The sequence below is a fragment of the Octopus sinensis genome, linkage group LG19, assembly GCF_006345805.1.
Source record: "Octopus sinensis linkage group LG19, ASM634580v1, whole genome shotgun sequence".
NCBI classification, from domain to species: Eukaryota; Metazoa; Mollusca; class Cephalopoda; order Octopoda; family Octopodidae; genus Octopus; species Octopus sinensis.
The window spans coordinates 45,188,914-45,202,839 of NC_043015.1; the positions used below are offsets into that span (position 1 = coordinate 45,188,914).

General features: G+C 40.3%; 1 protein-coding gene across 1 annotated transcript in view; it reads left to right on the forward strand.

Annotated features, from left to right (window-relative positions):
- The window catches only part of LOC115221970 (elongation factor G, mitochondrial), a 33,891-nt gene extending 21,242 nt beyond the window's left edge, over positions 1-12,649 (forward strand). Inside the window, exons 13-20 of the mRNA XM_029792068.2 lie at positions 883-1,077; positions 2,274-2,356; positions 4,050-4,119; positions 5,474-5,566; positions 6,667-6,742; positions 7,840-7,908; positions 9,803-9,963; positions 12,300-12,649. Of these exons, the coding sequence (XP_029647928.1) occupies positions 883-1,077; positions 2,274-2,356; positions 4,050-4,119; positions 5,474-5,566; positions 6,667-6,742; positions 7,840-7,908; positions 9,803-9,963; positions 12,300-12,491 (939 nt within the window). The 3' untranslated portion in view covers positions 12,492-12,649. The remainder of the gene's footprint in view (positions 1-882; positions 1,078-2,273; positions 2,357-4,049; positions 4,120-5,473; positions 5,567-6,666; positions 6,743-7,839; positions 7,909-9,802; positions 9,964-12,299) is intronic.
- The last annotated feature ends 1,277 nt before the right edge of the window (positions 12,650-13,926 follow it).

Genomic DNA, 13,926 nt, shown 5'->3' on the forward strand with positions numbered 1-13,926 from the left:
CTGCATTTCAGAATATTTAATAAAATATCATTACACATCACCCTCATCCTTAGCAGTTATAACTACTTGAAAAGCATTTGACAACAATAACTGCAGAAGGATTGGAGAAAAGCACAGTGTGGTTTTGGAGCTTGCTTTTGAATCATATGGTCTCTGGTTCAGACCCACTACTTGGCACCTTGGGCAAGTGTCTTCTACTATAGTCCCCTGATCAACTAAAGCCTTGTGAGTGGATTTGTTAGAAACTGAAAGAAACTTGTTGTATATGTACATATACAGCGGTGGTGCCCCAGCATGGCTGCAGCCTTCGGGCTAAAACATTTTTAAGGATTTATATATATATATACATAAGTGGGTTTGCTTGTGCATGGGTGTAGGGTATGCTTGTCCTGACATCATATGATGGTTGTAAATGAGCATCATTGTCATATAAGTGGCATTATTCATTTCCAGTCTTCTGCTAAAAAAAAATGACATGTCAGATCATGGGAAATATTACCTTGTTGGAAACAGGTGAGGGTTTGCAACAGGAAGGTATCCAGCCATAGGAAATCTGCTTCAGCAAAATTCCATCTTACCCTTGCGAGTATGGAAAAATGGATGTTAAATGAAGAATCTCAATTTTGTTTTTGGTTAAGCACCAAAACAGCCAGTTTCTTATAGAGAAGGGGAGCAGTGAATTGAAGAAAATTATATTTTTGGTAATTATTTTATTGATACTAGAGAGGGGAAATGTTAAGGTGACTTTGGCATTATTTGAACTTAAAACACAGGGAATTGAAAGTAAGAGATAAAAGACATTTAACCTGGTTTCTTACAGTTTCTTCTGCTCCATCACCCTTGGTCTTTTTTTATTACAAAAATCTTCTCAAATTTTCACAGGAATCCATGTATATTCCTGAACCAGTGATCTCTATGTCAATCCAACCAGTGAGCCAGAAAGATTCAGACAACTTTTCTAAAGGTTTGGCTCGATTCACCAAAGAAGACCCTACATTGGTTGTTAAATTTAATCCCGAGAGCAGAGAAACATTGATCTCTGGCATGGGTGAGCTGCATTTAGACATCTACACTCAGGTAAGCAATATTTTTCCTCCTCTTTGTTGTGTTTACCTGGTGCAGGTGGGAAATATGTCCTTTCGATGTTTTTGTGGCCCTTGGAATGAATTTTCTCATTTTTAGCATTGCTAGATACCTTTTTAATAGCTGGTAGATAAGGTCTTGGTACATATCAATGGCCCAGAAAAATGCCATTAAGCACTTTGCCCTGTGCTTGCCGTCTTTGAAATACTACTACTACTACTAATAATAATAATGGTTTCAAATTTTGGCACAAGGCCAGCAATTTTAGGGAGGTGGGTAAGTTGATTAAACTGAATCCTAGTGTTCAACTGATACTTATTTTATCCACCCTCAAAAGGATGAAAGGCAAAATCAACCTCAGCAGAATTTGGACTCAGAACACAAAGGAGGATGAAATTCCGCTAAGCATTTTACCCAACATGCTAATGATTCTTATTTCTTTATTGACCACAAGGGGCTAAACATAGAGGGGACAAATAAGGGGATTAAGTCGATTACATCGACTCCAGTGCATAACTGGTACTTAATTTATGACCCCCGAAAGGATGAAAGGCAAAGTCGACCTCGGCGGAATTTGAACTCAGAACGTAACAGCAGACGAAATACCGCTAAGCATTTTGTCCGGCGTGCTAACATTTCTGCCAGCTCACCGCCTTCTAATGATTCTGGTAGCTTGCTGTCTTTGAAATAGTAAGAATAAAACTACCAGTTAAGATCATGGCTTCTGATCTTAACTGATTGGAAGTGTTATCATGTACATTGTTTTGTCTTGGTATAAAAGATGGGCTACAGCAAATATTCTGCTCAATACCACAGATTTGCTGGTCAGTTGTTTGACCTTAATCAGTCAAGCATGTCCCTTAGTGGCTGATGATATGTGCACCTCTGATAATGAGTAGATGTAGTGGGGCAGCATCATAGCCATGTGTTGAGAGGAATTCTTTGGGGTTTAAATAATTCACCTCTGGAAACATGGGTGGTTCGTTCAACATCCTTAAACAACCCTTTTTCGGGGACCTTTTGAGTGGGACCAATTCATGATGGGTATATTGGGCTTTGTATATTTGTACCCCAGTGTCACTTTGATGGCATGTGCTGCTCTTTCACTCAATAATAATAAAAATGCGGCATTTCTAAAAGCTAATATTTCAAAAGATAGTAAAACTGTGTTTATTGAAAATATATTTCAGCGCTTGGAACGGGAATATAATGCCAAATGTGTTCTTGGGAAACCTAAAGTTGCTTTCCGAGAAACTCTTTTAGCTCCTTGCGAGTAAGTATATTGTTTCATTTCTTATTTATCATTTATTTGTAACGTTTTGTACACAATTTATTTCATTGAAGCAAGGGCTATTATTGTTATTGTTGTTGTTGTTTGTCAATACAGCATGGCACCAATGGCAGCAGTGTTTCAGTCTTAGAATGGAGGGGCAGGGCTGTTGATGCTACTTTTCATTCTCACCACAATCTACATTTCTTTATCAATATCTATAAAGCTGAAATGCGAAAAAGTTATTTGATTTCTTGGTTATTTGTCTCATTTTGGGATGGGAACAGTTTAAGGGGCAGTAGATGGGGTCAGATTGGCACCGAAATTTATACTGGGGGGGGGGGGGGTAAAATGGGGTGGGCAATGGTGTGAGGAGGGTTGCAAGTCACTCAGGGCTACCGTTTGGTTGCCATGGTGAGGAATATGGGAAAAACTGAGTTTTATGGGATAGACAGGTTGCGCTGTTTGAATAATGGTGGCTTTTCATGTTGCTGCAGGAGCTAGAGGCGGTTATCTTTAATTGTGGGTGTAAAAATTTAGGGGATTTTGGAAGGGATGGAGGGGGGGGGGCATCAACTATGGAGATGATGAGGAGAAAAGAAAGAGTGGAAGAAGAGAAAGAAGATAAAGATGAAGAAAAAATTAAAAAAAGAGAAAGAAGAGGGCAATATAAAGAACCAGGCAAAGAAGAAAGGGAAAAGGAAACAACATGCATAAAACAACACCACCGCCAAAACCTGAGCGAAGCATGGGTCAAAATAGCTAGTCTTTCTATAGTTGTAAAGTTGTGAGGGTACGTGGCTAAGTGGTTAGAATATTTAGCTCAAGATTGTTAGGTTGTGAGTTCAATACCTGGCAGTGCTTTGTGTCCTTGAGTAAGACATTTTATTTCACATTACTCCAGTCCACTTAGCTGGCAAAAATGAGTAGTATCTCTGTTTCAAAGGACCAGCCTTGTTACATTCTTATTTCTTTATTGCCCACAAGGGGCTAAACATAGAGGGGACAAACAAGGGGATTAAGTCAATTACATCAACCCCAGTGCTTAACTGGTACTTAATTTATTGACCCTGAAAGGATGAAAGGCAAAGTCGGTGTAATGGCAGACAAAATACCGATAAGCATATCGCCTGGCATGCTAACGTTTCTGCCAGCTCGCCGCCTTGTTACACTCTATGTCACGATGAATCTCCCCGAGAACTACGTTATGGTTACACATGTCTGTGGAGTGCTCAGCCACTTGCATGTTAATTTCACAAGCAGGCTGTTCCATTGATCAGATTGTCTGGAACCCTCATCATTATAATAATCAACAGGGTGCCAGAGTAGCCGTAAAGATATTTTTGTATAGCTGAAAAGAAATTGTGGTTAAGGTATATGGCCTAGTGATGAGGTCGTTGTACTCATGATCACGGTTTCAATTCCCAGACCAAGCAGTGCAGTGTTCTTGAGAAAAAGCACCCCATTTCACATTGCTCCAGTCCACTCAGCTGTAAATGTGTAATCCTGTGAGAAGTCCAGCATCCTGGTCTAGGTAGATGTTATGATCTCAGCCACTTATACACATTGGAAACTGGATAACTGGCCTTACGAGTCCTAAGACTCAGGACAGGGATGTTTAAGGGAAAGAAATTGTATTTTCATAAAGATATAATAGTTCCCAAATGTGATAATGGACAATTTTCTTTCATTTCAGATTCGATTACCTTCATAAAAGACAGTCAGGAGGTCAGGGTCAATATGGTCGCGTCATAGGAATTATGGAGGTCAGTTGACACTTTCATTTATTTCAAAATGAATTATGAATGAAGTAATTAATTTTTTATCTTTAACTTGTTTCAGTCAGTAGGCTATGGTCACGCTGAGGTACCATTTTGAAGGGTTTAGCTGAACAATTTGATCCCAGAACTTTTTTCTATCTCTGGTACATATTCAAGTGATCTTTTTTGCCAAACATGTAAATTACAGGGACATAAACAAACCAACACTTGTTGGGAGGTGGCTTGGACAAGCACACACACACATACATATATATGTGTGTGTGCGTGATGGACTTCCACTCAGTTATTGTCTTTACAGCTGGATATCCTTCTGAATGTTGAAGTAGGCAGATTAAACTGAAAAGTTCCTGGTTTTGGGTGAAAGAAAATCCAGGAGGATCAGTGAATTAGGATTTTATTCAACATATTTCCCTCTCAGATTCACACACTTATTGCAGCGGTCCTTCAGTTTTTCTAAACCCTGTAAAAGAACTTGGAAGTAAAAGGCCTTCAATCAGGCCTTTCGCAATATCCTTAAAGCCAGGAACTTTTCAGCACCGCCTCTTCTATGCATATGGACAATGATATACCTCATATTACATTGTATATGGGATGTTCATTGTATATCTTGTGTTACAAGTAGTTTGGTCAGATTTGAGAACAATGGACCATGCAACTGATATAACCCACTATCAAGAGGCATATTCCATTACTGACCTGTTCAACCCATACAAACCTGGAAAAAAATATATACACAAACAATGCCGGTGGCACGTAAAAGACACCATTCGAGCGTAATCGTTACTCAAGCCTTGTGCTAGTAGGGTATTAAGAGCACCATCCGCGTGTGATCGTTGCCAGAGCGGCTATCTGACCTCTGTGCCGGTGGCATGTAAAAGACACCATTCGAGCGTGATCGTTACCAGCATCGCCTTACTGGCACCTGTGCCGGTGGCAAGTGTAAAAGATTCGAACGAGGTCATTGCCAGTACCGCCTGACTGGCCCCTGTGCCGGTGGCATGTAAAAGCACCCACTACACTTGCGGAGTGGTTGGCGTTAGGAAGGGCATCCAGCTGCAGAAACCCTGACAGATCAAGATTGAAGCCTGGTGCAGCCATCTGGTTCGCCAACTCTGTCATTCGTCCAACCCATGCTAGCATGGAAAGCGGACGTTAAACGATGATGATGAGATGATATTATGATAATTATCATAAAAATTTGCTTTAAGCTACCTCGGATTTCAATGCAATAAGATTGAATGATATATTTTTGATTAAGTCCGTAATTATATGTGCGTATCTTTTGATGTGTAGATGTTTTTCTTTCATTATTGTTTTACTTTATTTTATTTTTATGTAGCCATTACCTCCACATGAAAACACACAGCTAAAATTTGTTGATGAGACCTCTGGAACAAACGTACCAAGACCTTATCTACCAGCTATTAAAAAGGTATCTAGCGAAAGTTTTTATTTCATATCTGATCAGATCCATTGCCAGACTTTGGTACCTTGGGGCTGCTTCAGAATATTCTGGGTGGGCACTAGATGGTACACCATTGAATAGTAAGTGGGGCAGTGTCGTCTTTAACAACAGGCATGTTTCCGATCTTTAAAATGCTGTATTTAGAAAGAATGTGGTGCTAAACTTGTTAGTTTTGGTTGTAAATATTTCTTGGGAATCATTAAATTTGGTGTCTTAGTTCAGCCAGCCTTGAGCCTTCTGATTCCTGTATTCATGGAAGATTTGAAACAAACAACACTGCTTGTATAATGGTGAAACTCATTTACAACTAACACTTTAATCTGATTATTCTTAGAGGGCCTGCAAATGCTATCATTAATTACAGCCTCTTCCTCTAGATTAAAAAAAAAAAGCCCAAAAAAACAAAAGTAAAACAAAAACTGAAAACAATTGCTTCTTACGTGGCACAAGCACAGGCAAGGTCAGTTTTGGCATGGATTTTACAGCTGGATGTCTTTCCAAATGCCAACCACTTTACAGTGTGGACTGAATACATTACATACATATATATATAGAGCGGTTGTATACTGTCAACATAATGTGACAGTCCTGTAAGGGAATTACACCACTGCTGTTTAGCCCTAGGAAGCATCAACGTTTCCTGTCGGCCTTGACACATTTCCTATGTCCTTACATTTACGACACAGGAAATGTGTCAAGGCCGACAGGAAGCGTCGATGCTTCCTAGGGCTAAACAGCGGTGGTGTAATTCCCTTATGGGACTGTCACGCTATGTTGACTTTATACAACCGCTCTATCGCTCCACCACCGCTCATGTCTCTTTGAGACATTTAGAAATTCAATATTTCTAATATATATATATATTATATATATATATATATATATAAAACAAGAGAAAAGGTGGTTATGCTGTGTCCCTCTCTCCCTCTTTCTCTGGGATTGTTTCATGTCTGTAGGCATAAATAGAACTTAACCTTTATTTCATGTTTGATTTTCTTCAGTTTTGATCCTTTTATTTTCCAAAACTAAATTTTTGTTGTTTGACTTCCTGTCTTTATTGTTGATAGGGTTTCTTACATTCTTGTGGCAAGGGGACTTTATGCGGGCATCCAATTTCCGGTGTCAGCTTTAGACTACAAGACGGTAAGCAGAAGTTTTCAAATCATCAGCAGCAGCACAACATCACACCCTTCTCTACCACCATTATTATTATTATTTAATTTTTCCATACTTGCAAGAACTGAAAATGTCCATCACATTGAATCTTTCTACATGTCTTTCAATTCTACATCAAGTCATGTTAAAATATAGTCTAATGGTGTGGAACGACCATTCAATCAGTTCCTTCCAAATTCATGTAGTTTTCCATTAACATCCATTCTCATGGTACACCTAGTGAGCTTAAATAATAATTTTTAATATAGGCACAAGCCTGAATTTTATCAATCTCAAAAGATGAAAGGCAATGTTAACCAGAGTAGAATTTGAACTCGAGACAGAGCAAATATTGCCAGTCTTTTGTCCAATGTTCTGGCAAGCCTGCCATTCTGCTACCCCTTCTAAAAAGGACTGCTTTAATTATTTTTTTTATGATTATGATTTATTTATTATTTTAAAAAATAATATCAACATTTATGCATATGCCCACACACCCATATAATTCCCTATATTTTGAAAGTGGTGCACCTCATGCCTTAGCTGTGATTCTCTCTCTCTCTCTCTTTTATTTGTTTGTCATTTGACTGTGGCCATGCTGGAGCACTACTTTTAGTCGAGCAAATCGACCCCAGGACTTATTCTTTGTAAGCCTACTACTTATTCTATCGGTCCCTTTTGCTGAACCGCTAAGTTACGGGGACGTAAACACACCAGCATCGGTTGTCAAGTGATGTTGGGGAGACAAACATATACACACACATATACACAAACATATACATACATATATATATATATGACGGGCTTCTTTCAGTTTCCGTCTACCAAATCCACTCTCAAGGCTTTGGTCGGCCCAAGGCTACAGTAGAAGACACTTGCCCAAAGTGCCTCATAGTGGGACTGAACCTGGAACCATGTGGTTCATAAGCAAGCTACTTACCACACAGCTACTCCTGCTAAAATATACTAAAAAGCTATGCCAATTATATATGTATGCATATATGTATACACTCACATACAGAATATTTTTTACTTCAAATAATATTCTAACGATATATTTATTTTACCTGCTTCTAATCTTTCAGGTGCTCATCACATTGTAGATTCCAGTGAGTTTTCTTTCTTCACAGCAGCCGAAGGTGCAGTAAAACAAGGTAAACCTGGACGTTTTAATGTTCTTAGATGTTTCAACTATGAATCTTAGAATGTTAAGATGGATGAAATGCCGCTAAGCATGACAGACTTCTTTCAGTTTCTGTCTACTAAATTCATTCACAAATTCATTTTGTCAGCCCAGGGCTATAGTAGAAAACACTTGTCTATGGTGCCACACAGTGGGACTGAACCCGGAACCATGTGGTTGGGAAGCAAGCTTCTTACCACACAGCCACGCCTGTTATTGTCATCATCATCATCATCATTTAACATGGATGAAATGCTACTAAGCATTACAGGCTTCTTTCAGTTTCCGTCTACTAAATTCATTTACAAGGATTTTGTCAGCCCTGGGCTATAGTAGAAAACACTTGCCTGTGGTGCCACACAGTGGGACTGAACCCAGAACCATGTGGTTGGGAAGCAAGCTTTTTACCACACAGCCATGCCTGCCCCTACTTGTTATTGTCATCATCATCATTTAACGTCTGTTTTCCATGCTGTCATGGGTTGGACAGTTTGACAGGAGCTGACCAGCTGAAGGGCTGTTCGGGCTCCATGTCTGTTTCGGTATGGTTTCTATGGCCAGATGCCCTTCCTAACACCAACCCCTTTACAGAGTGTACTGGGTGTTTTTTATACAGCACTGGCATGGATGCTTTTTACGTGGCACTAGCACCTATGAGCCCACTAGATTAGGGATGCTCAGCTGGAGATGGACGCAGGGGACAAGCTTGTACGCAAAGGTAACCACACTTCTACTTAGTTTGATGTGTCTTTTCAAGCACAGCAAACTGTCAGGAGTCTTGGTCTCCTGTCATCCCCTCTGTGGGTCCTGATGTCTGTAGATCCTTTCTCACCACATCTTCCTGGGTCTACCCCTTCCACATGTTCTCTCTACAATTAGAGATCAACACCCCTTGATGCAATTACCTGGCCATACTAGCATAGTCTTCTCTCTTGCACACATTTGATGCTACATATACCCAGTTTTGCTCTCAAATTGTTGTATGTGCCAGCATGGAAAGCAGATGTTAAACAATGATGATATGTGTGTGTGGCATGTAAAAAGCACCCACTACACTCTCGGAGTGGTTGGCATTAGGAAGGGCATCCAGCTGTAGGACCTCTGCCAGATCAGATTAGAGCCTGGTGTAGCTATCTGGTTCGCCAGTCCTCAGTCGAATCGTCCAACCCATGCCAGCATGGAAAACACGTTAAACGATGATGATGATGATATATATATATATGTATGTATCGTTCATGTCCATGTGTCTCAAAATCTATATAACAAAGTGTCCTAAACAATACGATACTCAATTACCCATCCAGCAAAGCATACTCTTACTCTTTTACTCGTTTCAGTCATTTGACTGCGGCCATGCTGGAGCACCGCCTTTAATCAAGCAACTCGACCCTGGGTCTTATTCTTTTGTAAGCCCAGTACTTATTCTATCGTTCTCTTTTGCCGAACCGCTAAGTAACGGGGACATAAACACACCAGCATCGGTTGTCAAGCAATGTTGGGAGGACAAACGCAGACACATATATATATTACATATACACGACGGGCTTCTTTCAGTTTCCGTCTACCAAATCCACTCAAGGCTTTGGTCGGCCCGAGGCTAGAGTAGAAGACACTTGCCCAAGGTGCCACGCAGTGGGACTGAACCCGGAACCATGTGGTTGGTAAACAAGCTACTTACCATACGGCTGCCTTCATTTCTTAGCATACCAGCTTCATTTCTTTGTCATGGTCTTATTTTTATGTTTAACAAACTCTGGAATTCCAGTGTTGATTTTATTGCAATTCCTACTATTTATGTTTCACGTTCACTAATTCAAAACAGAAATATTATAATCACTTTTTTTTATTTTTTGTCATTTCTCAAGTATTTGAAGGTGGAAATTTTCAAATTTTGGAGCCCGTTATGTCTGTAGAAGTTGTCATTCCGTTTGAATATGAGAAAAATGTCATGATTACTCTCCATCGGCGCCATGCTGTTGTTTTGGGAACAGATGCAAATGAAGGCTATACTATAATACAATGTGAGGTAGGTGTAATGTCACTCAGAATTCTCAACGTATTTTCACAATTCCTCTCTGTTTCTTTCTCTTAAGTTTCTATATTGTTTAAAGGAAACCTGATAGCATCCAGCTTTTTATCTCATATGTAATGTTTATTTATTCACATTGTTTTGAATTAATTATCTATTATGTCATAAGCTCTGAAATTTTAACGATGTGATTGTTTTTTTTCGGAATGACATGGTAGGGAAGTTATGAGAGGCTAGGGCTGGTCAGTTTGAATATAAAACAAATAGAATATTTGGGGCCTGATAGGAATGGCTTAAATGCTAATGGGTTAGTCAAAGAAGGAACATCCTTGATCTTTTTGGGACCTCCCTGACTGGTGGGAAGAGAAGAAGAATCCATGCTATAAGAGTTACTAGTAGCAACTACTAAGTGCCTTGTAAATTATCCAGCTGTGAGTTGCTTGGTCTCCTGTCATCCCCTCTGTGGGTCCTGATGTCTGTAGATCCTTTCTCACTACATCGTCCCACATCTTCCTGGGTCTACCCCTTCCACATGTTCCCTGGTAAAAATGCTTATAAATAAGACAGCTCCTGGGGTATTATTCTTGAAGGCTAAGCCTGTCACATTGATGTTACAATCACAAGCCTAACACCTTTATCACTAGGCCACACACCTTTACTTGATGAAATTCTTTAGATTTTTTTTCTCTTTCACTCTCTCCTTCCCTAGATTTCCCCTTCTCATTTTCTTTCTTTCTCTCACTATACCTCCCTCTGCTTCTCTGGAAACACTTTTTAATTCATAATAAAAATATTGAAAAAAAACAAAAAAAACCCCCAGCAATTATTAAACTGTATATATTTTACTTGTTTCAGTCATTATCTGTGGCCATGCTGGGGCACCACCTTGAATTTTTAGTTGAATTTTGTCTTGCACTTGGTGACCCTGTTAGTGCAAGAGCCACTTGAAAGCACCCAGTTCACACCGTAAAGTGGTTGGGGTTCAGAAGGGCTTCCAACTGCAAAAACCTTACCAAAACTGACCTTGCCTGTGCCACATAAAAAAGCACGAAGTCCACTCTGCTGAGTGGTTGGTGTTAGGAAGGGCATCCAGCTGTACAGTCACAGAAGTCTGGTGCAGGCTTCTGCCTGGCTGGCTCTTGTGAAACCGTCCTACCCATGCCAGCATGGAATGATGATGGTGAATCAACCCCAGTACTTTTTTTTTTAAAGCCTGGTACTTAGTCTATCAGTCTCTTTTGCCGAACCACTAAGTTGTGGGGATGTAAACGCTCCAACATCAGTTGTCAAGTGGTAATAGGGGGCCAGGCACAAAGGCACATATAGATATCTACATATATATACAATGGGCTTCTTTCAGTTTCCGTCTACCAAATCCACTCACAAGGCTTTGGTCAGCCCAAGGCTATAGTAGAAGACACTTTCCCAAGGTACCATGCAGTGGGACTGAACCTGGAACCATGTGGTTGGGGAGCAAGCTACTTACTACACAGCCACTCCTGTGCTTGTAGGAACCCTCTAGCATTTAAACCAGCCACTGCCCCTATAGGAATCCTTTAGGATTTAAAACCAGCCACATTCAGCCAAAATATTCTACCTGTTTTATGTTCAAACTGTCAAAATCTGGCCTCTCATGTCTACCCTACATCGTCATTTTAAAAATATACAATCACATCATTGAAATCTCAAAGTTAATAGATAATGCATGATTAATTCAAAACAATGCAAATTAATAAGTATTAAATTTGACAGAGTAATCTGAATGTTAAAGGGTTATTATGATTCACTTTCATCTCATGGTTGTAAGTTCAAATTTTGTTGGTATCAGTGTCGCCTGTCATCTTTCCTGAGGACTTGTAATATAAAAAAGTCATTTGGCATCTGTGCTAGTGGAGTGCTAAGAGCACCATCCGAGTGTCATCGTTGCCAGAGCAGCAAACTGGCTTCCGTGCCGGTGGCACATAAAAAGTACCATTCGAGCATTGGAGCCTGGTGCAGCCATCTGGTTTTCCAGTCCTCAGGCCGCTGGACTGGCTTCTGTGCAGGTGGCACATAAAAGCACCCACTACACTCTCGGAGTGGTTGGCATTAAGAAGGGCATCAAGCTGTAGAAACTCTGCCAGATCAGATTGGAGTCTGGTGCAGCCATCTGGTTTTCCAGTCCTCAGTCAAAGCGTCCAACCCATGCTAGCATGGAAAGCGGACGTTAAACGATGATGATGATTTTAATCACCCATCCTTTTCTTATACACCACACAAAGAAGTTTAATTACCTTTGCTGCACCCAGTCTGAAAGACAGACAACATTCTTATTCTTATGTCCTTTCTTGCAGGTACCATTAAACGACATGTTTGGTTATGCAACAGAGCTACGATCTTCAACTCAGGGTAAAGGCGAGTTTACAATGGAATTTAGCCGTTATTGTCCAGCCCGAGCTGATACGCAACAGACTTTGATAGACGAATACCAGGAAAGTCTTCAGATTGGTCAACCAGACAAAAAGAAAAAGAAGAAACGGAATTGAGTATCGTATTGTTTAGGACACTTTGTTATATAGATTTTGAGACACGTGGACATGAAATTGTGATAGGGGTTGTAAAGAAGATTACAAGACTAACTCTTATCTATTCACATCAAATTCCATATTGTAAATTAAAAAAAGAACTTTTTAATACCATCAGAGAGCTGTTTTGTCTTCAATTTATCTTTATATATAAAACTGAAGTTGTGTGAGAGTCTGTCTCCTCCGATTTAGATTCTTTACTCCCACATTTTGCGGTGCAGTTTAACCAAAAGCAGGTATCTTATAGTTGTGATTCATATCGAGCCCTTCTGGGTATTAGCGTGCGTCTACGCTGAGTCTATGATTAAAAAAAAAATTTACCATAATTTTTTTGGCATTTTCTGCTCGGTTTATATAAGGGAAGTAACTCTCTAAAAATGCTTATATAGTTATTTCCCTTACAAACCCGAGCAATGCCGGGCGATACTGCTAGTTATATTTAAAAATTTTTTATCGTTTACTTGTTTCTGTCATTGGGCTGTGACCATATTGGAGCACTGCTTTGAAGGGTCTAGGTTGAGCAAATTGACCCCCAGTACTAATAAGCTTTAGTAAGTCTAGTACTTATTCTATAAGGCTCATTTGCCAAACCATTAAGTTACGGGGACATAAAAAAACCAGCATTGGTTGTCAGGTGGTTGTGGGGTGACAAATACAGTCCTTCTTTGGTCATGAATGACCATGGGATTGTACCTAGAAAGTTACCCTCCAAGGCACAAGTCCAGGCAAGGTTGTTTATGGAAGACCAGCAGTCACCCATGCATATCAGCCTCCGCTCTCCACACCAACAGTGTTATCCAAGGGAAAGGCAAAGGGGTCGATACAGCTTGGCACCAGTGACATCGTAACTCATTTCTACAGCTGAGTGAACTGGAGCAACGTGAAATAAAATGTCTTGCTCAAGAACACAACACACAGCCCAGTCCAGAAATTGAACTCACTACCTCATGATTGTGAGCCTGATGCTCTAACCACTGAGCCATGTGCCTTCACTATGTGTGTGTGTGAGTACAGCTGTGTAAAGGAGTGCTGAGCTTTGTGGAGGGAGCACACCGTGAAGACATGGGATAGTGGTAAGAAAGGATCTTTGGATGCTGGGCCTCACTGAGGAAATGACAAGGGAGCAGGAGATGTCATGGTTTGCTGTACTTGGTAAGACATGTCAAACTAAGTAAGATCACTGTCTTCCACACAGGCTTGTCCTTTCAGGTGGGGGGTGCCACATGAAAAGCACCCGTGCTGGTGCTGTGTAAACAACCTGTTGCTGGTGGCAAGTAAAATGCACCGTGTTAAGTGGTTGGCATTAGGAGGGGCATCGAGCCATAGAAACCATGCCCCACAACAGACAATTGGAGTCTGGACAGCTCCATGTCAAACTGTCCAACCCATGCCAGCA